The sequence below is a fragment of the Ptiloglossa arizonensis genome, chromosome 5 (assembly GCF_051014685.1).
Source record: "Ptiloglossa arizonensis isolate GNS036 chromosome 5, iyPtiAriz1_principal, whole genome shotgun sequence".
Lineage (NCBI taxonomy): Eukaryota > Metazoa > Arthropoda > Insecta > Hymenoptera > Colletidae > Ptiloglossa > Ptiloglossa arizonensis.
This window is the reverse complement of record NC_135052.1, coordinates 18,495,579-18,520,255: the sequence shown is the minus strand read 5'-3', so window position 1 is coordinate 18,520,255 and position 24,677 is coordinate 18,495,579. Positions and strand designations below refer to the sequence as shown.

General features: G+C 30.5%; 3 protein-coding genes across 13 annotated transcripts; 2 read left to right on the top strand and 1 right to left on the bottom strand.

Annotated features, from left to right (window-relative positions):
• The first annotated feature begins 362 nt into the window (after positions 1–362).
• Top1 (DNA topoisomerase 1) lies at positions 363–6,440 on the top strand. 3 transcript variants are annotated; one of them, XM_076312613.1, is made up of 13 exons: positions 480–527; positions 800–845; positions 1,279–1,295; positions 1,406–1,799; positions 1,886–2,205; positions 2,285–2,433; positions 2,520–2,726; positions 2,805–2,972; positions 3,063–3,154; positions 3,525–4,498; positions 4,576–5,026; positions 5,101–5,250; positions 5,330–6,431. In XM_076312613.1, exons 4-13 carry the CDS (start codon positions 1,423–1,425, stop codon positions 5,430–5,432), a joined length of 2,991 nt encoding a protein of 996 aa, XP_076168728.1. In that variant the 5' UTR covers positions 480–527; positions 800–845; positions 1,279–1,295; positions 1,406–1,422; the 3' UTR covers positions 5,433–6,431. The 3 variants fall into 3 exon arrangements, with proteins under 3 accessions (XP_076168727.1, XP_076168728.1, XP_076168729.1); XM_076312612.1 differs by lacking the exon at positions 1,279–1,295 and having other exon boundaries at positions 363–527; XM_076312614.1 differs by lacking the exons at positions 480–527; positions 800–845; positions 1,279–1,295; ... (4 more) ...; positions 2,805–2,972; positions 3,063–3,154 and adding an exon at positions 3,222–3,413 and having other exon boundaries at positions 5,330–6,440.
• A 2,452-nt stretch (positions 6,441–8,892) lies between these two features.
• Positions 8,893–20,636, bottom strand: Mxt (Eukaryotic translation initiation factor mextil). Of its 8 annotated transcripts, none has more exons than XM_076312619.1 (11): positions 18,780–18,846; positions 14,334–14,452; positions 14,051–14,191; positions 13,790–13,959; positions 13,524–13,719; positions 13,186–13,257; positions 12,155–12,215; positions 11,792–12,077; positions 11,454–11,706; positions 11,256–11,377; positions 8,893–9,783 (listed from the first exon to the last, which is right to left on the bottom strand). In XM_076312619.1, exons 2-11 carry the CDS (start codon positions 14,440–14,442, stop codon positions 9,679–9,681), a joined length of 1,515 nt encoding a protein of 504 aa, XP_076168734.1. In that variant the 5' UTR covers positions 14,443–14,452; positions 18,780–18,846; the 3' UTR covers positions 8,893–9,678. The 8 variants fall into 8 exon arrangements, 6 of the variants coding, with proteins under 6 accessions (XP_076168734.1, XP_076168732.1, XP_076168733.1 ...); XM_076312617.1 differs by lacking the exon at positions 18,780–18,846 and adding an exon at positions 15,690–15,791; XM_076312618.1 differs by lacking the exon at positions 18,780–18,846 and adding an exon at positions 15,266–15,400.
• Positions 20,637–21,336: 700 nt separating this feature from the next.
• Tm9sf4 (transmembrane 9 superfamily protein member 4) lies at positions 21,337–24,643 on the top strand. Of its 2 annotated transcripts, none has more exons than XM_076312615.1 (10): positions 21,337–21,460; positions 21,888–22,135; positions 22,198–22,344; positions 22,413–22,565; positions 22,638–22,912; positions 22,995–23,213; positions 23,291–23,448; positions 23,518–23,777; positions 23,848–24,031; positions 24,100–24,643. In XM_076312615.1, exons 1-10 carry the CDS (start codon positions 21,458–21,460, stop codon positions 24,337–24,339), a joined length of 1,887 nt encoding a protein of 628 aa, XP_076168730.1. In that variant the 5' UTR covers positions 21,337–21,457; the 3' UTR covers positions 24,340–24,643. The 2 variants fall into 2 exon arrangements, with proteins under 2 accessions (XP_076168730.1, XP_076168731.1); XM_076312616.1 differs by lacking the exon at positions 21,337–21,460 and adding an exon at positions 21,574–21,594 and having other exon boundaries at positions 24,100–24,642.
• Positions 24,644–24,677: the final 34 nt, after the last annotated feature.

Sequence of the window (24,677 nt, the reverse complement as noted above, 5' to 3'; positions counted from 1 at the left end):
ATGAGCTTCAATACTTTTCGATTTTACGTTACGAACATATTTACCCGCATCGAAGCTTGTGATGCGTAAATAAAACCTGGAAACCCTTCTTCGAAATTAAAGCGATTTTGATCAGTACGAAACCACATAAAATTCATATTTTAGTAAATACTTGGTTTTATGCATTGTTTAGAAATCATATGTGTTACGTTCATAACCAACGTTGTTGAAACGGAACATGACCGAATAAACAGTTACGAATTGCGGGGCAAGGGGTTATATTGGGGATCGAAGAGGCGGAGCAAAGGAACGCATGCGCAGTTACATATTTTTGATACTTAGACTGGGTTTCCTATACAGTCTAAGCGTAGGCTCGGCTTGCAGTCTCGCGCGGAGTGTATAGTCGAGTAGCGACCAACTCTGGTGTGCGTGTCCCCAGTCTTTACTTCCCTCGCTTCTGTTAGACCTCGCGTTGCCAGAGTCTATCAGTTGCGTTCGTACGAGAAATGGAGCTCGAGCAGCCAACAACGCAGTCGAATTCCGACTCAGTAAGTGACTATTTCGTATTTATTTGTTCCATTGCGTTCACCCACGTGCATAGTTTTTTGATATTTCGCTTCGTATCACCGCTTTTCTCTTGGACGCACGGCATAGCCGCGGATGCGAAATTTTTCTAAGTCCCAAAATGGCGTCTGCGACTAAGTCCTACCTGGCTCGTTTCAAACCGCCAGACGTTAAGTCCAATAGAAGAGTGAATGCTTATATGCGATGCATCGCTCTTATTAAGATAGCATTTTGATGCGAATTTCATTGTTTTTAGGAAAGAAAAACCAAGGAGAACAGCAATACGACTGGAAATCACAGTGGTAAGCTGTTTATTCGTGGAGTTTAACATACGTACTCTGACATAGATGAGATTGGAACTTTACAACAGCAAACGTTAAGTTCGACGCGACGACCAGAGTTGGGGCTGCTAACGACCCGACCGGTCTGACACGTGTTTCGACTCTGACGAAGCGTCCGAACTACTTACGACTTCCTGCAATTCAAATTTCATTTTTTCTTTTGAATCGGCACTTGTTCGCGTTCTATACTTCGAGATTTTTAGTTTTTAACGTTTCATTTTTTTAAATTTTTGTACAAGCTATAATTTTTTTCATTAACTAATTTGGCTTTTCTAAAAAATTTATAAAAAAAGTTGAATTTAAAAATTAATTTGTATTGGGCATTTGAACAAATATCTTTAATTATAGTAATCGTAATAAATAAATTAAAAATGCAAGTATATATTTGTTTCAGATTTTAATAATCATGTAGTAAGTAATTAAATAAGTAAATTGACATTCTAATAATATGCAGAACAATTTATTTTTTATATAAATATTTTAAAATACAAATGGAACATTGCATATTGTAATATTTTTAGATACTCATATAAATGGCATGTCTAATGGATTCGATAAAAAAAGAGAACATAAATCCGAGCATAGGGACAAAGATAAAGAACGCTCTCATAAATCAGATCATAAGGACAAGGAAAGAAGCAAAGAAAAAGATAGAAATCACAAAAGCGAACATCGAGATAAAGATAGAGAGAAACATAAACATAGTTCCAGTTCTGTTAAGGAAAAGGATAAACATGAGGGTAGCAATAGTAACAAAGACAAGGACAAAGATAAAAAGAGTAGTTCATCGTCAAGTAAGGATAAAGAACATAAAAGTAGCAGTTCTTCGAGCAAAGATAAAGAGAAAGATAAAAGCAAGGATAGGGAACACCATCACAAATCTAGCTCCAGTTCCAGTTCCAAGGATAAGGACAGGTAAAGAATAAATTTTTTACTGCAATTCAGGTTGTTACTTTTCATTGTTTTGTTTATACAAATAAAATTATGAAATAATGTTGCAGGCATCACAGTAGTTCCAAGGATAAAGAGAGCTCTAGTAAAGACAAAGACAAGAACAAGGATGGGGATAAGGATAAACACAAACATAGCTTGAGTTCAAGTTCTCGGGACAAGGATAGGGATAAAACTGTATCCAAGGATAAGGAAAAAGAAAAGAAACATTTATCTGAAAGGGACAAGGAAAGGCATTCCACATCTCATACAAATGACAAAGAAAAGCATCGCTCTTCTGAAAAAGACAAGGATAAACATAGTTTATCGAACAAAGATAAACATCGTCATGACAAAGATAAGGATCGTCATCGCCATGACAAAGATAAATGTGAGTTGTGTAGTGATTCACCTGTTGATAAAATTGTAATTGTAACATTAAACTTTACTTGCCTTCATTTGATTTATAGCAAAGCATAAGGAGGAAAGAGATAAAAAGTATAAAGAAAAGGATGAAATTAAAATAAAGGAAGAGATAATGGATGAAAAACCTAATTATCTACAAAATGCACAATTTCATTATAATGTTGATCAGGTTTTAAAGCTTGAAATAAAAGAGGTAAAAACGTTTTTCTTTTTTGTTCTTTATTATTATTATAACAAAGCTGCTAATGCATAGTAAAACACATCACATATACTTTTTAGGAACCTGTTTCACAAATTGAACCAGAAGATGATGATGACAGTGGTGGAGAACAACCATTATATATTAAAGAAGATGAGGATGAAGAAGAGCCTGCTAATGAAGAGGACGCTAGTATGGATTCAACTGATGGAAATGATACAAGACTTTCAGATCTTCATAACACAACTATTAAAACTGAAGAAGATTCGGACGAAGATATACCCTTAGTAAATAAAATTTATATTCAAATTTTACTATTATTATATCCTAAAATATTTACTTTATATAAAACAAAAATTGTATAGAGTACAAGATCTGTGGCCCATACGAGTGTTAAAAGAAGTCTAGATTCAGAGGAAGAAGAAGATGATGATGTTCCACTTTCAGCACGTAAAAAATCTAAAAAAACTGATACGAAGTCAAAGAAAAAGAAACGGAAGTACGAGGATGATGAAGATGAAGATGTTGAACAAGTAATGTCAATAATGTATATTTAATGATGATGAATTAATTCTTTAATATTACTTGATCATTTTAAATTTATGTAATCATCATTTTTATAGAAACCAAAGAAGAAAGGTGCTAGGACATCAAAGGGAGAAACTCCGAGACCAAGAAAGAAGAAACAAGAAGAAGAACTGGAAGTTTGGAAATGGTAAACTTTCTCACCATTTGAAAATCCCGCGTAAAATGGTAACCTTAATTTTGAAGGTTATGTCATTTAATATTGGTCCATGCGAGTATAGTTCCATAACTTAATACTACGAAGAATGAATATTAGTATTTTTTAGCTTCAACATTATGAAAATGATAATAAATTTTAGATTATTTTTGTTTAAACATATAACTATGAAATATAAACTCAATTTTACTGTTAAATATTCCATTTTTAAAAGTGCGTATTTCAATCTAAGGTTAAGTTTTCTTATTTAATATCTTTAATTTTATTTTTGTTATATTAAAATTTACATATTAAATAATAAATTGGATGAAATAATTTAAAAGCATATTCAAAATTATTTTAGGTGGGAAGAAGAAAAAAAGAATGATGGAACAAAGTGGACATTTTTGGAACATAAAGGACCAGTATTTGCACCTGCTTATGAACCTCTTCCTCCTGATGTAAAGTTTTATTACAATGGAAAAGAAATGAAATTAAGTGAAGATGCAGAGGAAGTTGCAACATTCTATGCACGCATGTTGGATCATGATTATACTACAAAAGTTGCATTTAATACTAATTTTTTCCATGATTGGCGAGAAGTGATGAAGGAATCCGAAAGATCTACAATACTTGATTTAAATAAGTGCAATTTTAAAGAAATGCATGCATATTTTCTTCAAAAATCTGAAGAACGAAAGGCAATGACAAAAGAAGAAAAGCAAAAAATAAAAGAAATGAATGAAGAAATTCAAAAAGAATATGGTTTTTGTACTATTGATGGACATAAAGAAAAAATAGGAAATTTCAAAATTGAACCACCTGGTTTGTTTAGAGGTCGTGGTGAACATCCGAAAATGGGTAAATTAAAAAAAAGAGTCATGCCTGAAGATATTCTTATAAATTGCTCCAAAGACTCCAATATACCAAAGCCACCAGCCGGTCACAAATGGAAAGAAATTCGACATGATCCTAATGTTACGTGGCTTGCTTCTTGGACAGAGAATATTCAAGGGCAAGTGAAATATGTTATGCTTAATCCATCAAGTAAGCTTAAAGGAGAAAAAGATTGGCAAAAATATGAAACTGCTAGAAAATTAGCACAATTGATAGATAATATTCGTGCTGAATATAGGGAAGACTGGAAAAGTAAAGAAATGCGTATAAGACAAAGAGCTGTTGCATTGTACTTTATAGACAAATTAGCACTCAGAGCTGGTAATGAAAAGGATGAGGATCAAGCAGATACTGTAGGTTGTTGTTCTCTGCGAGTGGAACACATTTCGTTGCACGAACAGAAAGATGGAAAAGAATATGTAGTTGTATTTGATTTTCTAGGTATATTTATTTCTCTTTATCAAATTAAATAGCAGTACATATTCAATTTAATATTTATGTATTTTTCATTTTAATAGGTAAGGATTCCATAAGATATTACAATGAAGTGCCAGTAGAGAAACGAGTATTCAAGAATTTACAACTTTTTATGGAGAATAAATCTCCTGGTGATGATCTATTCGATCGTCTTAATACAACTGTTATGAATAAACATTTAAACGAATTGATGGAAGGTCTTACTGCTAAAGTATTCAGAACATACAACGCGTCATGGACGTTACAACAACAATTAGATAAATTAACAAATCCTGATGATACGGAAGCAGAAAAGATTTTATCATATAATAGGGCAAATCGAGCAGTTGCAATACTATGTAATCACCAGCGTTCAGTGCCTAAAACGCATGCAAAATCTATGGAAAATCTCAAAGCAAAAATAGAAGCTAAGAAAGAAGCTATAGCTGATGCAGAACTTGCTGTAAAGGATGCTAAACGTGACGCGAAGCATGGATCTGTTAAAGAAAAAGTGTATGATAATTGTTATTATTAGTTATTTAGATTTTAAAAGTGATAAATATTCTATTATGTATTTCTCATTGCAGTGTATATGAGAAGAAGAAGAAAACTCTTGAGAAATTAAATGAGCAATTGACAAAGCTGGAGGTCCAAGCAACAGATAAAGAGGAAAATAAAGAAATTGCATTAGGCACCTCCAAGCTGAATTATCTCGATCCTAGGATTAGTGTTGCATGGTAATTTTTTATTTGATTTTTCTTCCTAAAATATGTACTGCTCAGTAATATAACATTATTTAATTTCTAATTTTGTTAGGTGCAAAAAAAATAACGTCCCTATTGAGAAAATTTATAACAAAACTCAAAGGGATAAATTCAGATGGGCAATAGATATGGCAGGACCAGACTATGTCTTTTAACCCCATGGAAGATTGGTTATTCTACAAGAAAATAATTCCCACTGATTGTATTTAGTGAATTTTTCGTTTTAATAATCGGGAGAAAAATAATGGTATAATTTTCTATATTTACAAAAGATAAATGCGAGAGTGTGGGGACATATTTTATATAGAACACTGTGTTAAAATTTCGGTAAAAATCTTATAATCAGTGTTTAATCGACACATACTTGTAGACTAGAGCTGATCGCTTAGCAATCACGGCGTAACAATTTTAGCGGTCGCATTTGCATATAGGCGTTTAACAGATCTTATAAATATTAAGAATGAAAATTGAATAGTTTGATGCAAATTTAAATCCTTTAGGTAGAAATTTCTAATATGTGCGAATTACAAAAGTGAATCAAGATTTGTGCAAATGATCTAAATTTAGAGGACATATCTCAGTTACTTCAATACTACAAGAATTTTGCGACCTCTAAATTTAGAAGTATACAATAAGCATGGGCTGTTGCATTGTAAATAGAATAATTCATGAAAACATTGCCAGCCGATTGAGGAAAAAAGTATATGTGTATTGAATTGATAAAAACACGTCTGCCAAACGAGTAGATAATTTTATATTCGTTTAATTTGACTTTTCTTATAAATGTATAATATTATCACTGGAAAGTCATTTACATCGTGCATTATAACATTTTTAGAATGTTAGAGTTATGTGCTCTATGTGAAGTTTTTAGTACCAAATTTATCAAAATGAAATTGTGGTTAGCAAACTTAATTGGAATATACTGTCCCAAAACAAAGTAATTATGATATAGTACTGTATTTAAAAAGTAGATTATCGCTTCTAGCGATTTATGTTTTATAAAACAATGTTTAGATTATAATAAATGTGAACTCAATGTATCCTTAACATTTTTTTAATATTTGTATACATACAAACCTTGTGATCACCGTGGTTTTAAGCTTCATGAAAGAAACCTACTGATTTCAATATGCTAAAACCTCAGTTATTATGATTACGTATTAATAACAAATTTTAAAGTGTAATTTTTTTCGTAAATAATTAACGTTCAGTAAATTTTGACACTTATTGAGTATCAAGATGTACGAATTTGTTGCAATATTTTTAAAAATTCTTAATACTATGCAAACTATCTTTTGTACAAGATATTCTTCTATGAAAAAGAAAGAATATGTTTGTTTACGTGACTAGTGGGACTCAAGTTACGTATTAAAATTTGAAAATATAAAATATCTTATTTTAATTCCTTACGAGCATAAGTAAATCATATTTAAGATAAATCGTGCTATTGTCTATTTATCTCGGAATATGAACAGAGACGAGTAATTTTTCTCGTGAGAGTAGTTTAGATAGTTGCTAATTCTGCATGGATCGCAGACATCGGAGTAGGAATACTCACATTTCTAGTAATTATTGTACATTCGTTCGTGTTACTGAATTTGGTGTCGTTGATTGCTCGTCACTGACAAAATATTCCCACGACTCTGTGTTGTATGCATATAAATATACACGATCATTTACAACCGTAATTATATATAGGTATATATATTTAAGAAAATTACAATGATAGAATTATACAAATGTATAATTGGAATGGTGGTTCTTTATAATCCCTATTTTTCTGGATTAATTGCATGTTGGTCCATTTTATTTAAAAATGTATGGCACATATTAATGCATTTTGGGAATCGAGTAAATACTATTGAAGACCACTATTCTCTCAAAACTGCCAATCATTGTACGATTGATCGTATAATTTAATAGTCTGATATGCTACAGAACCAGTTTCTCAAATTAGATATAAGTTTCGTAATGCCTTAAAAGTTTCAACGATAATTCGTAATGGATGAAACATTTTATTTATATCAAACTATGCCTTACTATTTACTACTATAGAAATATTGAACTCTTGATAACATACTAATGATACACCTTTAATTGTACTTTTATTTTACACTTATTGACGATAGTGAACATTTTCACAGCTGAAACTGGTACTGTACTTTAGACTGAATTAATTTATATGACTATGAAAAGTAGACTGAATTTATGATACATATATGGATATGTATATCTCATCGTTCTTAACTTACGCATTGAGATCATTTGCAATATAGCGATTAGTGATTAATTAACATGACAGATTATAATAAAATGCAATCATTGAGTAGGCCTTTGATATCAAATGTTTTATGCACATAATATCAGATGATATAACATTTTTAACTTTTACAAAAAGTGAAAAAGCAAAAAAATGCAATCGATATCTAGTACAATGGAGTCTGCACAAATTGAATGTGAATGTGAATGTATATTTCGGACATTACCATTTCTATACGATACTGGAATAATAAAACTTATAGCGCCGAAAGATCAGTTCATTCATTTACATATCCGTGTTAAACGTTTACTTATTATTGATGACTAGTACTGAGTGAAAATTAGGCTATGCATATTTTTCGTGTACCGTATGTATGGAATTGATAATAAACTTGAAGTTCATTGTACTTTAAGGTGAAAGAAACATAATCGAACGACATTCTTATTTTTATTGATTTATTACTAAAGAGCAAAGTACAATAATATAATATATTACTGCAGTTAGTCGTAATAGAAATAAATTACTAATAATTTAATTCAAATAATCGTGTAAATTTGTAATAAATATTAAACGTTGTAAAAACTTACAAACATAACGTCCCATATGCGTGCAGTACGATTTAGTTTTAAATTAAATAAATAATAAACTTCTTTCTTTCGACGAATATTTCAAGCCAGAAAACAATGAAAAAAACATGCGAACACAATCTTAAAGGTTCAAACAATAAATACCGTTAAAATAAAAAATTTAAATAATATGACAAAAAGAGTTATAATAGAACATAATTAAGAAAAAGTAAAAATACATGTGCAAATTATTATATTCTGGCTAGCAAAATGTTTTCAATAAATATTACAAGCTTAATTAAAAATAAAGACAGCAGTAGAATAGAAAAATACTTTTTTTTTAAATAAAATTTTGTCTCTAATAGAAAACTGATAAAACCACAACCATGTATCAATCATATTGCTAAAACAAGTTTTTTTTTTAAATACATGTACAACATTAAAAATTAATGTTCCACACTAATTGCGTAAAAAACGACTAAGAGTAAAAGACATTTTTGCTTTCATCTCTTCATACAATTAATATTACATACTGCACATAACACCACCGTTTTAGTGTATAAAATATAAAATCTTGAGATTAAATAAAACCTTTTTTTTTGGTTATTATGTCACAGCAGAGTAATTACCAAAGTGGTAGTTCCTACTTTAAATAGGTAGACTAGACTATGCTAAATCACTGTTCGTTCTATTATTTTGTTATGTCTGTTACGCGTAATAAGAAAAGTGGTACGCACGAAAAGATGCATTTTTCGAATACTTATACAAACTGAACTCTCTAAAGTGATCAACTAATTGAACTAATTTCCATAAATTTGTTAGTATAATCATTATTACATTTTTTTCAAAATAAGATTTTCCTTTTCCTCTAATTCAAATTCTATACCTAAGCTGTTTAGTTTTCATTGAAAATTATTAATAAAAATGCTGAACATACTTTGCACATAATTTTCATAAGTTGACTTTTTACAAGTACTGTAATTTAATCTATCATGCTAACTTCATAAAAATGTCTGTCTTTCACAAGTGTTTTAATGAATTTTCGAATATCTCAACATTAAGAATAAAATTCAAATATTAATTTGCTATAATACGTAAAGCAGTACGTACATTTAGTATGCCGGATACCGTATATACGGTAAAAATATTTGTCGCAGCTCACGCAATTGAGTAAATAGAAATTAGATAGCAGCATACAATGAAACCCCACGAATTTGCTGCGTAAAAGTGCGATACAAAAGCATAAATGCTTAAAAAATATTACAATTATTTAGAGAAAATTTAGATTTAAACACGCATTAATTTATAAATATTATCGCTTATCTCGATATTTATATAAGACACTTTGGATTGCTATAACTGAATTGAGCAATACATGTTGCCTGGCTCACAGAACATTATATGTATTTCAGTGAGTGCGTGTGTATATCTTGTCCATTTACGAACAAATATTCGACATACTGAGTTTTTTTTCTGCAAATTTATCACAATACACCGAGATAAAAGATCGATGTAAAGATTACTATTAATACATACGATTTCACGACGATCGAAAACGTTTATTTCTCAATTTCATTCCGGATCAGTTTCCCCTTCTCCGACTGGCAATACTGTATTAAAACCAGCAGCTGTTTCCTTAGCTTTATATGCCTCCGGTTCGAACCAGCGAATCGGTGCCTGTGAAAAAAGATAGTTATTAATGTACATTATTGACAATAACGCACTACTACATAATAACAAGTATTTTAATTTCTACTTTACCTCGGTACGTTGTTACAAGCAGCATGCTTTAAATTTGTAAAGCAAGTGTTAAGTGGTTTATGTACGTGCATGCCTTCTTATCATACTGACACAACCATTCTTAATTAAAATTTTCGATAAAACAGAAGAATTTGTCTCAGTTTTGTTATAATATTTATACTATACGATCTTTAAAAAATACAAGAAGTAAAAATGCTTTATTATCTTTGAAATCTCATAAAGTTGTACAATGATATCCACATTATAAATCATTTTTAATCTCTTACATAATGTATAAAATGTAATACTTTTTTTTTCATATGATACTTAATAATAACAATAATAATAGTAATAACAAAAAATAAAAATTTCAGTAATTCCCTTTTTAAATTCATTTAATAGTAAACTATGCAACTACCAAAACAATTCGTAATATACATGAAATATAAAAACAAGAAATATCTATAAGGACATAAAAGTCAAGATCATATTTCTTATAATAAACATAATACATTTTCATTTTTCGTCTTTAGTTATGTTTTTAACCATACTTCTACTTAACAAAAAGAAAATATTGAGATCTTTATATTTTTAACAACATAAAACGGAAGAACATATTTAAGAGACAGTTCCTTGTATCCTATTAAATGATACTGTGTGATGTGAAACTATATCACAACTATAATGAAACAGATGTATTGTACTAATACAACGTACACTACTAATATATATTAATATTGTGTATTAGTACAATTCTGAATCATGTTATGTTACCATAAATATAAAGTTATTAGATAACACAAAAAATGAGTCTTACATACAAATTCTCTATATAATACTGATAACATAAAAGCTTTTTTTGTAAGTATTAAATATCACGTAATTCATGGTAATAACATCAAATCTTTGGTTTAAGTACATTCAGTTCAAATGATCCAGTCCATATTACAGATGGAACAGAAGGCGCAAGCGCGTTAGAATCATTTGAACCGATTATACATACGCCTTGCGTATGAATCTATTAGTGCATATTTTTATGAACAAATTACTTAGAATTGTCAACTTTATAATTTAATATTTACATCAAAATTCTAATGCGATCTTTCCAATAAAAATTAAGAATTAAATTCATTAATAAAAAAAAAAATTGTTTCTATCATGCTATTATCCTGTTCAGTGATATTATAGTAGTTAATATTCTTATATGAGTATCATATAACAAACAAAAATGTAACAATGATTTTAACATTAACACATTCCAGCATAAGAAACAAACATAACTCCAAAATGTAGGTAGTTTTAATGTGAATATCGTTAATTTCGAGGCATTAAACGTGTGTCATCTTGTAAGGAAAATTAGTAACACTGTTGCACATCAGGTGATTAGCATTGGTATCACATTGATGTACCTTGCGAACAATATTGGGACATTCCTTTTGAATACGAGCCCAATCCGTGGGTGGCCGCTTGGCATAAGGGCCTGTTGAACACAACAACAAAAACTCGTACGTGAGTTCTCTGACTTCTGGAACTAGGTAGACATTTAATTAAATGTTATTCATGATACTTAAATTACTTGAACGACAGTAATTATCTAAAACAATTACCTTCCTGAGTCGAAGGATTTATTTCAGAAATTATACGGGGTTTATAAGTCTCTTCACTTTCTGAAGTTGCAGCGCTATCCATATTTAGTTCTCGGCCTATTTCATTGGTATTACTTGGAGTTAACGATGTTTTTTGTGTGTTGGAAGACAAGACCGAGTAAGGAGATTCTTCGTCAAAATAGAAGTATTCTATACCACTTGTGAAATTCTCAGAATCTCCCAAAAAATATTCGTCTAAGACTAACTTTGCAGTCTACGATACATAGCATTTAACAAATGTTAATATATATTACACAATGATATATAATTTATAATTTTTATAATGCAAGAATTATTACCCTGACAAGATCCAGATTGCATCCTGTGATCTTCAGAGATTGATTACCAACTGTAACCGTATATTTATATTCGCCTATACTGGCGTCGTTGGTGGAGAAGCTGTGGAGGAGTGAACGTACACGAGAATTTTGTTGTTGATGTTGCAATCGATTACTTTCATCTGATGCACTACTATTTAACGAGGAACTAGAACCACCCATAGCTCCCTTTTCTCCTCCACCTTGCTCCAATCTCACCGGCGATGCATTTCGTTGAATCGTATCTTTTATCAAGTCCTTCGCATAACTATTGTCATAATATTCCAGAAATAAATTATATATTCAAAATTTAGTCAATTGAGATAAAAACGAAATTGTACTTACTGTATCTTGTCCTCGGAAGTACCCGTGATTTGGACAAGTCGTTCTTTGGCTCCAGGGTTCACTGTGAAAGAAGGATTATATTAAACTAAAATATTTCATGATATTAATAAGATACCAAACACTTGTTATGATCAAAGTTTATTTCAGAAATAATCATCTGCATTATGGTTAATATATGATGTATCAGTGCGGAATTACATTTCAGTAAAAATGTATTAAATACAGATACTTTCCAAACACTCGGAGACAAATTATTTATGGATTAAAACATTGATAAAATCAGTATAGTTTTCCTGTGAAAGGAAGATAATGTAGTCTTTAAGTGCATTTAAAACTATAAGCAATTATAAGCAATAAAACCAATTGTATTAAATACATAAAATGCTGCTCATAACACTTTATATTTATATAAATGTGATTTAATAGGTTGCAAACAAAATGCATTGTCATACTAATGATAATCACATGATGATAATAAAAACAATTACACAATAAAAAGAATTATGTGAGCAATCAAATTTCAGAAGCTTTTGCAGAACATTTTCAATCATTTGTATATTACAATACTTTCACCAATTTATTAAAGATAACACAAAGAAATTAAAATATGTCATGCAAATAAAAGTAAGCACAGGTTAAAATATAAGTTGTAAATGTGAAATCAAATAAATATTGTTTTCAAAAAGCTTTCATAAATTGCTATCAGAATATAAATCTAGTGTATATTGTACTATAATACTATAGAAAGAACTGAGAATAATACTTGAATTCTGCCCAATAAAATACCTAGACTCATACCTTCTTCTGTGATATTGTAAACAAAATATTTACTTTGTCATGTGCAACAAAATAATTTAAAAATTATATAATTATATAAATAAAAAATTCCAATTCCAATTACCTTGTAAAACTAATTGTTGTTGTAATGAGAACATTAAGATATGTAATAGTCGTTAAAAAAATATACAATTAGTTATTTCTGTAATGCATGAGCATGATGCTATCAAGCCATCTGCAAATTATTTGTTTACCTCGCTGGAAGGAGATGATTGTCTGGCTGAGCTCTTCGATCATGTGAACCCGCCGCCCTTTTATTCCCATCACTGTATTTTTGTGCAAATAATTTAGAAGTGGAAACACAATACTTACTACTTACAATACGTGTGAAAAACGTCGCATAAAAGAAACACGATACAAAACATATTGAGAAATAGAACTAAAATTATAGTGTATGATAACTTAAAATTGAATTAATTATTAAAAATCAAAAGAATAGGCCATATTCTACATTTTACAAAGCTTTACACGTATTTTTCTGCTATAATATAAATATTATTAACTGAATATATAAAATTTAAATTTTCCTTACCTTTGCCAGAATCACTGTTACGTATAACAACTTCATCTTTGCAGTAGTTTTTCCCAGGAATACGTGTTGGTTTAACAAATTTGCCACTATTTTTTATCACTTCACCAGGTCCCAAGATTGGTGCCACAGTGGGTGAAGTCATTGTTGCCAAAGGAGATGATAGTGCATTCGTGGGTGTGTCAGGAATCACTTCTGCCTGTTAATGTCAGTTGGACTTCTTCATGAAATGTTTGACATACATCACAGAAAAAATTAACTCGACATACATTATCCAAATGTGATAATTTCTGTGTGTAATACACATCCATAGAATCATTGTGACGCCATTGCTTAGCTCTTAACTCTATAAGTTCCAGCAGGTGAACCCTAGTCGTCAGATCTAGTTTTTCGTCCTGACTTCCATTTCTGATCGCCACAAAAGCTCTATCTAGCTGATCTGTATATAAAATCAACATTATTGAAAATACAATCTGTCATTAATACTTAGATTAATCTACATTTCTGGTACATATTTTCGAAATCTATACCTTTATAAATAGCTTCTAATTGGTGGGCATAAAGTTTTAGGTGATTACACATTGTAACCACATTCATTTGCAGCGTTCGGTCATGGAAGCCATTGGTTAGTTGCATTGCAACGTTGTCGATTAAGGACACTATGTCCTCCACTATCAAATATAATAGTTGAACTTCATAAATGATAATAAACTATATAATAACAATAACAAATAAGAAAACTAAATGGAAAGTTAGTCTGAACTCTGATAAATATTTGTATTTTGCATTTGAAATACATAAATTACAAATTACCAGTCGTAATCCGCCCATCGACGGTCGAGTGGCGTTGATTCAGCTTAAGTGGCCGAGGTTTTTCGACTTTCTTGATGGTTCGAGCCCTGTTTAATTGCGTTGCGGCCATTGTTTGCAATCTTAAAGAAATAAAAAGTAAATTGTTAGCAACTAAATGAAAACTGAATATAATTCCAACAATATCCTGCCAAATATGATCTACTATATTATAGATTTTAAATTACTTTACGTTTACACGGTTAGGACATAAACGTTTTAAATGCGGCGTTTGGAAACGTATTTTAGGCAGTAAAATAATAAGTATGCGTTTTTATCACCGATTTCTCTTCGAATACTATTAAAAGTTTTTACAACATTCCGATACCTAACAATAAAACATACGTGATAATTGTTTGCACAATATTTGTAGACGCATTATTTACATTCTCAATAACTTTATATTCTTTAGAAATTATTGTTTTTAAATAAAAATAGTTCTTCAATACTGTGAGGCTTTAAAAACTAATTAAATTTTGCAATTAAGTTCAATATATACATAACTTCGTCAAAAAACTGCGTATGTATGATATTACATTTTTTTAATTGCATTTTAATAAAGTTTAAAAATAACAGTACACATTTCATTAATCTAAATAAATTTCTTTTCTTTCAATTATAAGGTTCTTCAATCACTTTGAAGAGAGCATTCTCCTAAACTCTCAATGTGTAGTTCTGCGCCGCGGGTGATTTAAAAATAACTATGAAAAAGAGGGTGGTTGTGAAGAAAATAATGACCGATGGTAAATGGAAAAAAAACTGAAAGTCTAATATACCAATGTGAATTTTCACAATGATCGTTACACCCGCTGGAGATGGTATGAAATGTAGGGTCTTTACAATAGCAGGTTATTTTACTGTAGTCTACGTAGCGATAAAAATAATTTATACGGTACCCATGTGAGAGCCTCTGGCACTTTCGACATCTTGCAGGGAACGTTGGAAGAAGAGGGAAAATGCACGATGAACAAAGAAAGATAGTAAGCAAAAGAAAGGAGAAAACAAGAGTGGGGAGAGGAAGGGCGGAAGAGAAGAACGAAAGGTGCGAAGGAAGGAAAGGGAAAGAAAAATTATAATGAAGAATCAAATTTAAATGTTTTACAGAGAGCGGGGAAAATGAGATAAATAAAATGCCTTACGCATAAATCATACAACACCAAATAATTGACACGTATAGCACTGACACAAAATCCAAAATTATGAGAGGTAAAAGATATATGTCATATCAAGGAAACACTTGGCACCTGGTTTTAAATATGTTGTTATACTTAACAAGTATTATTTTTCCACTTCAATTTTTATCGTTGGAAAGTAACTTACCACCACGTCGGCCGTGCCACAGATCAACGACAGGCAGACCGTCCGAAAGAAATCGGTGAGATATGTCGTTGACATACGTTGCGAAGGTATACTCGAGTGCCTTAAATTTAATATGACAATACCAACATACAACACTTAAAAATCACTAGCGAAAGAATCTAGTCGGATACCAGTCTTTGGAATTTTAACTACGATTTCAAACAGCATAAGGATAAATTATTTATGCGCATCACTTATTGACATTGAAAACATTTTATTCAGTCAGTAAGAAGCATTCTACATGATGATGATGCTGCTGATGATGATGATGCTGATTGATGATGTTAATGCTTATGACACTGACGCTGACGCTGATGATGATAATGACGATGACGATGACGATGATGACGATGATGACGATGACGATGACGATGACGATGACGATCATGATGCTGATGATCATAATGATAATGTAATAATAATCATAATAATAGTAATTCATAATAATAATAATAATAATTCGTTCATAATAACCATTTATAATATACAGGTAAACTCTCTCTCCTTTTCTCATTTTCCCATCTTTTTCTGTCGCTCGTTCACACACATTGAATTGTCATAGTACATAAATTATAGAAATTTCACCAATAAATGAAACATTACATTCTTCAGACTATGAATGTAGTCAATAAATCATCCTTATCTCGTTTTTGCTGCAAAGATATCTTGTTACTTCTTTTAGTTTGGTATTCGGCAGCGTTGTTGGATTTGAAGGACTACTTTAAACCACTGCCCACAGTGACGTTTACATACTTTGTGCTTTCTTTGTACATCGTTAAAAGATTCGCACCTGCTAAGCAGGTTCAAAGATAACAAATCCTAGACACTTCTCTCCATAAGGCATAATATATTCCATTATATCTCGCAACAGAATGGTGGTATCAGTAAATATATAAATAAATGATGACACAACAATGTAAACGTAACTGATGCAGTTCTATTACTGTAAATCCATATTTCTATTGATTTGAGGTAGTGTATTCAATGTAATCCTATTACTTTGCTGCTATATGTTGTGTGCGGATATGTGTATTATATGAATATTTTTCACACCCATACACTTTTACTATAAGTCCAAAATATGCAAAGTATGTTAGGAAACTTTGTACTCAATAAACAGATGCAATCGTAAGTATGTAAATCTCTCAGATTATATTCATGGTAATAATCTTATTTGTTGCAATCAACATGATATTCTTTTATCAATATTTATAAACAGTTGAGGATGTATAAACGAAGGAATATGTCTATGTATATATGTATATGTAAATATACACACACACGCACGCACACAAATCAGTATTTTGGACTTACAGTTATTTCAGTTGTAAGTGTGTTTCAAAAATTATCATCTATGTATAAAGTATGAGAAAACTAAATGTCGGGCAAATTTTGAAACCTGCTGTGATTTTGTATCAATTATTTTGTACATGCCGTATGTAAAACGAGCATGAGACTTTGTAAGAATGTTTTGACATTGTTTGTGTCAAAATCTTCCCGCTATTCAGTATTCCAACTTCATTACCAAATACGACAAGGCTGCTGACATTAGGCTTGCTAGCACTTGTAAATAATGCCCAGCAATTGTGCTATTTTGTTAGTTTCTTTAACTATTATTTCATGAATAATTTATCACATTTTAATCGTCTTCACAGATTGAAAAAGAGAGGGCACATGTAACATCATGCATTACCAAGTTGGCTCAATCTATGAACACTTTTGTAAAAAATATAACATCTATGGATGGTTGAGCCCTTGGTTAGCATATAGCGAATTAGTACTTTTGAAGGTAATGCGGATCACTTCTGCAGGAACGAGCAATGGATTTCAATATCCATATACGATCTGTATTAAGTGCATATAACATTACCCTTCCCTTTACTTTAAAAGGAAACATTGCTTTTGGGTTTAAAAAGATACCCAATAGTTATATCTAATATTTAAAAAATGGAACCTATTTAAGCGCAAGAGACGGATACTTCCTGCAATTTGATTGTACAAACACTTTATTCTATTGCAGAAGTGATTTTCGCCCTAGTCTTCGTATATTAGTTTTTATTCCAATATCACACATACCCCCTCCCTAAGAAACTAAATACAGTAAACTTAAACAGTACTCGAGAAACTGACGACATCAATTTTGAATTTTGACACATTCGTGTTATCCTTATATTACCTTTAATATAAGTTTAACGACTTAACCAAATCAATTTTAAATTTAAAACAACAAAGACAATGCACAAACACATTGTAAAAAAAGAAACTTAACGTAAAATATGACTCACATCGAGATATAATAGCCTCAACAGTTCACCAGGGGAAAAACACAAACAAAATATACATATAATAGTAAAACTATTAACTACTTCACTACTCTAAAATAGCGAGAAAATCCTAAGACATGCGATATCGCACGATGAACATTATTCTTAGAAGTTGCAGAATGTTTGCAATTTCTAGAGACATTTTCCCTTATTAAACTTGAATTTTCTAATGCTTGCACTGAATGTCTTGTGATTTTTACGCTTCTGTAACAATTAATTCAATATCATCCCTCCTGCTATGTTACCGGTTTTTTCTTCTATAGCTGGAGAATATCTCAAAATAAAGCAGAAAAATCTTCTGCTTTCAACTTTTACGTTTAACTTACAATTTTAGATCTTGGAGCCGAAATCCATTATTTGATTAATTGTGTCACGGTTACACGTAATTTTTTTTAATTATAAGTTAAGCTCGTATGTACCTTGACATTATTCTTCATACTCTGGAATATTATTTCTTGCATTTCATGGAATATTTCAACTCCATAGATAAAAATTGATTTCAGACAACAATTAAAGATTAAAATCATTATTAACTATAATTATCAATTACACGACCATTAGTATGTCTTATGCAGTAATAAATTACCATCGTGCTATTTTACTTCACCTTCGACGGTTGTTTTTTTTTATTACTAGATGTTATGAGTTATTTAGCTTAACTTATTAACGAGTATTAATGGCATCTGCTTTTGTCAAGAAGAATTGAAGTAAATTTTTTGCGTTTTACCTTAATTATTAATGCTGTACGAAATTCAGCTTTTTAAATTATTGTAAAGTTGATTTAGTGATGCCGTTTTTTCTTGAAACCTATAAAAACAGATAAAATCATATTGTAAATATTAATTGTTAGTAGAAAATAACAAGATTTAATAGAATAAATTATCTTACTTTTTTTAGCTTTGCCTTTTTTTTGAGTTTTCCTTTTTTTAGCAGACATAGCAGATGATTCCCCAAAAGATGTAATTTCTTCTCCAAGTGTGCCAAGAGTTGTCATTTGACGACGTCTGTGTTTTTCTTGTTTAGTAACTGGCAAACGAGTCATGTAAGTTTCCTCGTATTCTATCTTTCGTTTATTTTCACGACCCAAGCTGATTTGTTTCTCATTTAGACCATGTGTATCTTCAATAGGTGCATCTAAGTATTCTTCCTTTAATTCTCTTAAAACAGCACCTGACACAGCACGTCTACGAGCTCTTTCACCTGCCTTACGTATTTTTTCTGCAACTGTCTCATCTCCATCTGCAACAACAGTCAAAATTAAGCTTTACACATTGCTATATTAGAAGATTATATTGTTACTATACCTGTGTACTATCTACTAACCATAATGTACTGCAGCAAGTTTTGGGGGTACATAAATATTAGACTTCCTTGATTGTGTTGATTTAAAGCCATCTAGTTCACCATCCTGATCGCTATCAGACTCTTCATCATTACTATCAATCTTGGCAATTAGTGCATCTGGATTTGCTTTAAAATTAGTTGGGTCGTCACTGTTAGTAGTACCAGTTACAGCAGTCTTAACAAGTTTATCTATTTGATATTTAAGTTTGTGATCTATTGGTCGGATTTTCTCTAGGACAGTCCTGATTTCAATTAGACGATCAATTGATGGATCTCCTTCTATACGTTCTCCTGAACATTTTCTTAAAACTACATAAGTCAAATTAATCAGATAAGAAAGTAACATATGATATTTCATTTCTAGAAAACTAAGACCCTTGTCCGTAGAAATCTCCCCATTTTTTACACGAATCAACATATTATCTACAAGTTGATTAACTTGTAAGACATTGGCATTCATCTCCCCAAGCAGGCGGAATGCTTGTGGGAGATCCCTTTGCTCCATCTCATCAATTGCCTGTAAACATAATTTTTTATATTTAAAAACAAACGTGACATTTAACATAACAATTATAACATTTGTACTTATAATAACAAAGAAAGTTTTGTACCCTCATTTTCGTCATATTTTAAATAAAAAAGGTGAAATATTTATACATAAGCAGTTGGCGATATACACTCCATTGATAAAACATTAAAATTTTCACTTCACGTTGATCAAAGTAACGTTTAACAAAATCCTTTAATATTTCTATACCGTCTTATACCGTATTTGACACAAGTCCGGCATATAAAAATTATTATTGGCTCATCGTTAACTGTGTTTTATTTAAAAAAATGAAGTATGCGATAAATTCTGTTCATAAAATTGAACCGTAACCAATGTTTTTATACAATTTTCGCATGAAAATTTGTGGAAAGGCTTAATTTTAAGAAAAATGTCGGATCCGCGGATGTACGGGAAAAAAGCGCAATAATCTGCTGCCATCTTTCCTATTTACTAATGGATGACAGCGGAAAAAAAAACAATCAAAAATTCCCAATAGACCCGATAGAAAAATGCATCGGTTTAAACAATCACCACCGAAATTTATCAATATAATATGTTTAAAAGTTTCCACTCACCTGCACCATTGTTCTGAAATAAAAATTAACCGAACAGACGCATATCTAAATAACGTAACTTGTAATTAAACGAGTCCCCACGTGGGACGATATTTTCCTTTTCGGGGGTATATTTTTTCGCTCGGAAAAGCCTGATCAAAACACTTACTATTATGCGGCAAAATTGTTTCTATTTTTTAACAAAAATAAATTTCTAAATCACTTAGAACAATAATTTTAATACATTACAAATTTATAATATGCTACTTCAATAGATATTCTAACAATGAAATAATATTTTACATTTATAAAAGATTTACTTCCTTTCCGTTTACGGTGATAAAAAATTGCGGGAATTTCAAGAATAAATATAATAACGAATGATTTTTATACGGTAAATTAATCTTTTAAGGAGCATACGAATTGTTTGATATATTATTTTGTATAGTTAAATCAATCATAAAGTGTAATCAGAATACGAATTATCATTCAAATATTAAATAAATACAATGTCATATGAATAAAATCTGGATAAACGGAATTATTAGCATACTAAGAAGATATTTCATTCTGTTAAAATTTTGTTTACATTAACTATAAATGTTACAATATAAAAACACGTGAATATGTACGAGGATTTATTTTTTTGTTTAATAAAATTGAACAGATTACATTCTGTTAGATATCGCATTTACAAAGGATAGTTACGGCTGTCACGTAATGTACGTAATGTACATATACGAAAGTGCAACTATATAAATAGAAATTTATTTCCTAGGGAATTTTATAAGGAACTATTTTTGGTGTTATTTTCTTGGCAAATGTTTCGATGCAAACTTCATGCTGAAGTAAATTTCATTTTTGACGTGAACGGAGTGGGAACTCTGCGAGTAGAATCATCAGGAATAAAATAAGAGGCACGGCGTGGCGCGCCTTTGATAAAAATAATATTGTAGAATGGTAAGTTATTGCCTATAGTTTATTTTTGAAGAGTATTAAAATCGGTCTTATGACATTAATATTTTTGGCCAACTGACGTGGCGTTTTATATTCGTCATAATATTTTTCAATTTTGCAACGGATGAATTGATAAAGTACAATTTCATTAGTCCTTGATAGAATTTAATGACAGTATTTGTCGCGGTTACAATAACAATATTTTAAATATCGATTTTGCTAACTATAATAGTTGAAATTGGTAGAAACGTTTCTGTTTTATATAATCGTATATATTTCTTGTTTGTATTATGTGGCTTATAAATTTTCATGTATTGAAAAATAAATTCCTTTTTTGATGTGCATGGGTTATAATTTTATAGCCGATATTAACAATATTAGTTAATTTGGTAGTAAAACATGCATTATGTATACTACTTTTTATTAACAGGGAAGATTAAGGAGTAGTGCTGTGCTTGTAATAATATCTTTATTAATTGAAACAAATGGATTCTATGTGCCTGGTGTTGCTCCTGTGGAGTTTAAAAAGGGACAAAAAATTGATGTCAAAGCAGTTAAAATGACCAGCACTCATACACAGTTACCTTATGAATATTATTCTGTACCTTTTTGTAGACCAAAAAATGGAACTTTCATTTACAAATCTGAAAATTTAGGAGAAGTATTGCGTGGTGATAGGTAAGGTTCATTAACTTTCTTATTTAAATTAACAAAAATTAATATGACTTATATTTCTACAGAATTGTAAATACACCATATGAGGTACTAATGGCAGAAGATATTAGCTGCAGACTCTTGTGTCATGGATCATCTAGTACTATGACATGGAACGAAGAGGAATCACAGCGTGTTATAGAACGCATTCAACATGATTACACTGTGCATTTGTAAGAAAATTTAGGACTTTAATTTATGTTAAATTCACTATGTAATAAATTTTCCTTCTTTCTTATAGGTTAATTGACAATTTACCAGCAGCAACAAAAAAAGCCCATAAGGATACAAAAAATGTAATTGTATACCATGGATATCGTTTGGGTGGCATTATAAATAACCAATTTTACATCAATAATTATCTTAATCTAAAATTAAGCTACCATAAATACGAGTTAGTACTATTGGCATTAATGTATATGTATATAAGTAATTTACCAGACTAGTTATCTTCTTTATTTTTTAGAAATGAATTTAGAGTGGTTGGTTTTGAAGTAGAAGCTCGATCAGTTGATATAAATCAACTAAATTTGAAAGGCAATACTTGTACATTGCCTTCACATGCAAATCCTCAATTTGTCAATCCTAAAGGAACTAAACTGTTGTTCTTATATTCTGTGAAATGGAAGCAATCTGATGTAAGTTGGGCAAGCAGATGGGATATATATCTAGGAATGAGCGATGTTGAAATTCATTGGTTTTCAATCATCAATTCTCTTATTGTAGTCCTTTTCCTTTCTGGTAAATATATTCTACTTTTTGCTTTTGATTCGTTTCAATGTTTGAAATTGTATGGACAATATTCTTTAATAAAATTACACAGGAATTTTAACTATGATCATGGTTCGAACTCTAAGAAGGGATATTGCACGTTACAACGCTGGTGAAAGCGATAGTCTAGCAGGCTTAGATGAAACAATTGAAGAAACTGGTTGGAAACTAGTTCATGGAGATGTATTTCGTCCTCCACCAAATCCTCGATTATTTGCTGCTGTAATAGGCAGTGGAATTCAGATATTTTTTATGACTTTAATAACAATATGTAAGATCATAATTTTTAATACGAACAATACTTGCCAATATCTATATTTTTATACTATTTTCTGGTAAACGTTTTAGTTTTTGCTATGTTGGGTATGCTCTCTCCTGCCAGTAGAGGCGCGCTTGGAACCTGTGCGATATTTTTATACGTATTTTCTGGTTTAATTGCTGGATATTTCTCTGCACGTCTTTATAAAACAATGCGCGGTCGAAAATGGAGAAGGACAGCATTATTGGTAAGAATAAAAATAATTTATTGTTAAAAAATAAAATAAAATTATACTAAATTATTATACTTATTGTAGACGGCGACACTCTACCCTGGAATAGTGTTTACTACTTGCTTCTTTTTAAATTTCTTTATATGGGGAAAGCATAGTTCTGGTGCAGTACCATTTACAACGATGTTAGCATTATTGTGTCTGTGGTTTGGAATATCACTTCCTCTCGTATATCTGGGATATTTCTTTGGATATCGTAAACAGCCTTTTACACATCCTGTTAGAACAAATCAAATTCCTAGACAAGTTCCTGATCAATTATGGTACATGAATCCAGTACTATGGTAAGTTTATAAAATCTATATAATTTGTTTTGAAGGTATGAAACATAACTCCTGTTAATATTTTTTACAGTACCTTAATGGCTGGAATTCTTCCATTTGGAGCCGTTTTCATAGAATTATTTTTCATTTTGACCGCATTATGGGAAAATCAATTCTACTATCTTTTTGGATTTTTGTTTCTCGTGTTTTGTATTCTTGTTATTTCTTGCTCTCAGATATCCATAGTTATGGTCTACTTTCAGTTATGTGGAGAAGTAAGTACTATAACATTTTAAATTCTTTTTATAGAACATGCAAACTCATAATGTCTATGATTTACTAGGAATATAGATGGTGGTGGAGAAGCTTCATTATTAGTGGAGGGTCAGCTATATACGTCTTAGCTTACTCCATATTTTATTTCATGACAAAACTTGAAATATCAGAACTTGTCCCAACACTTTTGTACTTCGGCTATACAGCATTAATGGTGTTAACGTTCTGGTTATTAACAGGTACAATAGGTTTCTTTGCGGCATATGCGTTTATTCGAAAAATATATGCCGCTGTAAAAATAGACTAGTCAAAATTATCATCGATAAGATCAATGATGAAAGAGGATAACAGGCTTTTAAATTTATAATGAATATTTAATTATTTTTAAATTAAATGTATAAAACCAAAACAGTACAATAGTTTGCTATCAGTTTCTAAGTTGATTTAGTTTTGGTTACAAACAAGTAGTACGTCTGCCAAATATTATTCTAAAATATTGTAAAATTGTTTTGAATATAAAAGTATATAAAACCCTATATTAAGGAATAAATAGAGCTAAATTATAATTTAATGAAATGTACAATATTGTTCAATGTATACTATGTGGTTTCCATTTCGAATTGTTTATTAGATTAAAAAAAAGAA

Excerpts from the sequence above, each read along its gene's own strand:
- Tm9sf4 (XM_076312615.1), top strand. Across the intron at positions 22,345-22,412 it reads CATGATTACACTGTGCATTT|GTTAATTGACAATTTACCAG; the intron begins GTAAGAAAATTT and ends TCTTTCTTATAG. Across the intron at positions 22,566-22,637 it reads TTAAGCTACCATAAATACGA|AAATGAATTTAGAGTGGTTG; the intron begins GTTAGTACTATT and ends TTTATTTTTTAG.
- Top1 (XM_076312612.1), top strand. The coding sequence starts at position 486 with ATGGAGCTCGAGCAGCCAACAACGCAGTCGAATTCCGACTCA. Across the intron at positions 2,434-2,519 it reads TAAAGCTTGAAATAAAAGAG|GAACCTGTTTCACAAATTGA; the intron begins GTAAAAACGTTT and ends TATACTTTTTAG. Across the intron at positions 2,727-2,804 it reads CGGACGAAGATATACCCTTA|AGTACAAGATCTGTGGCCCA; the intron begins GTAAATAAAATT and ends AAAATTGTATAG.
- Mxt (XM_076312619.1), bottom strand. The coding sequence starts at position 14,442 with ATGGCCGCAACGCAATTAAACAGGGCTCGAACCATCAAGAAAGTCGAA. Across the intron at positions 14,192-14,333 it reads CGATGGGCGGATTACGACTG|TGGAGGACATAGTGTCCTTA; the intron begins GTAATTTGTAAT and ends TATATTTGATAG. Across the intron at positions 13,960-14,050 it reads ATTAGAAGCTATTTATAAAG|ATCAGCTAGATAGAGCTTTT; the intron begins GTATAGATTTCG and ends TTTTATATACAG.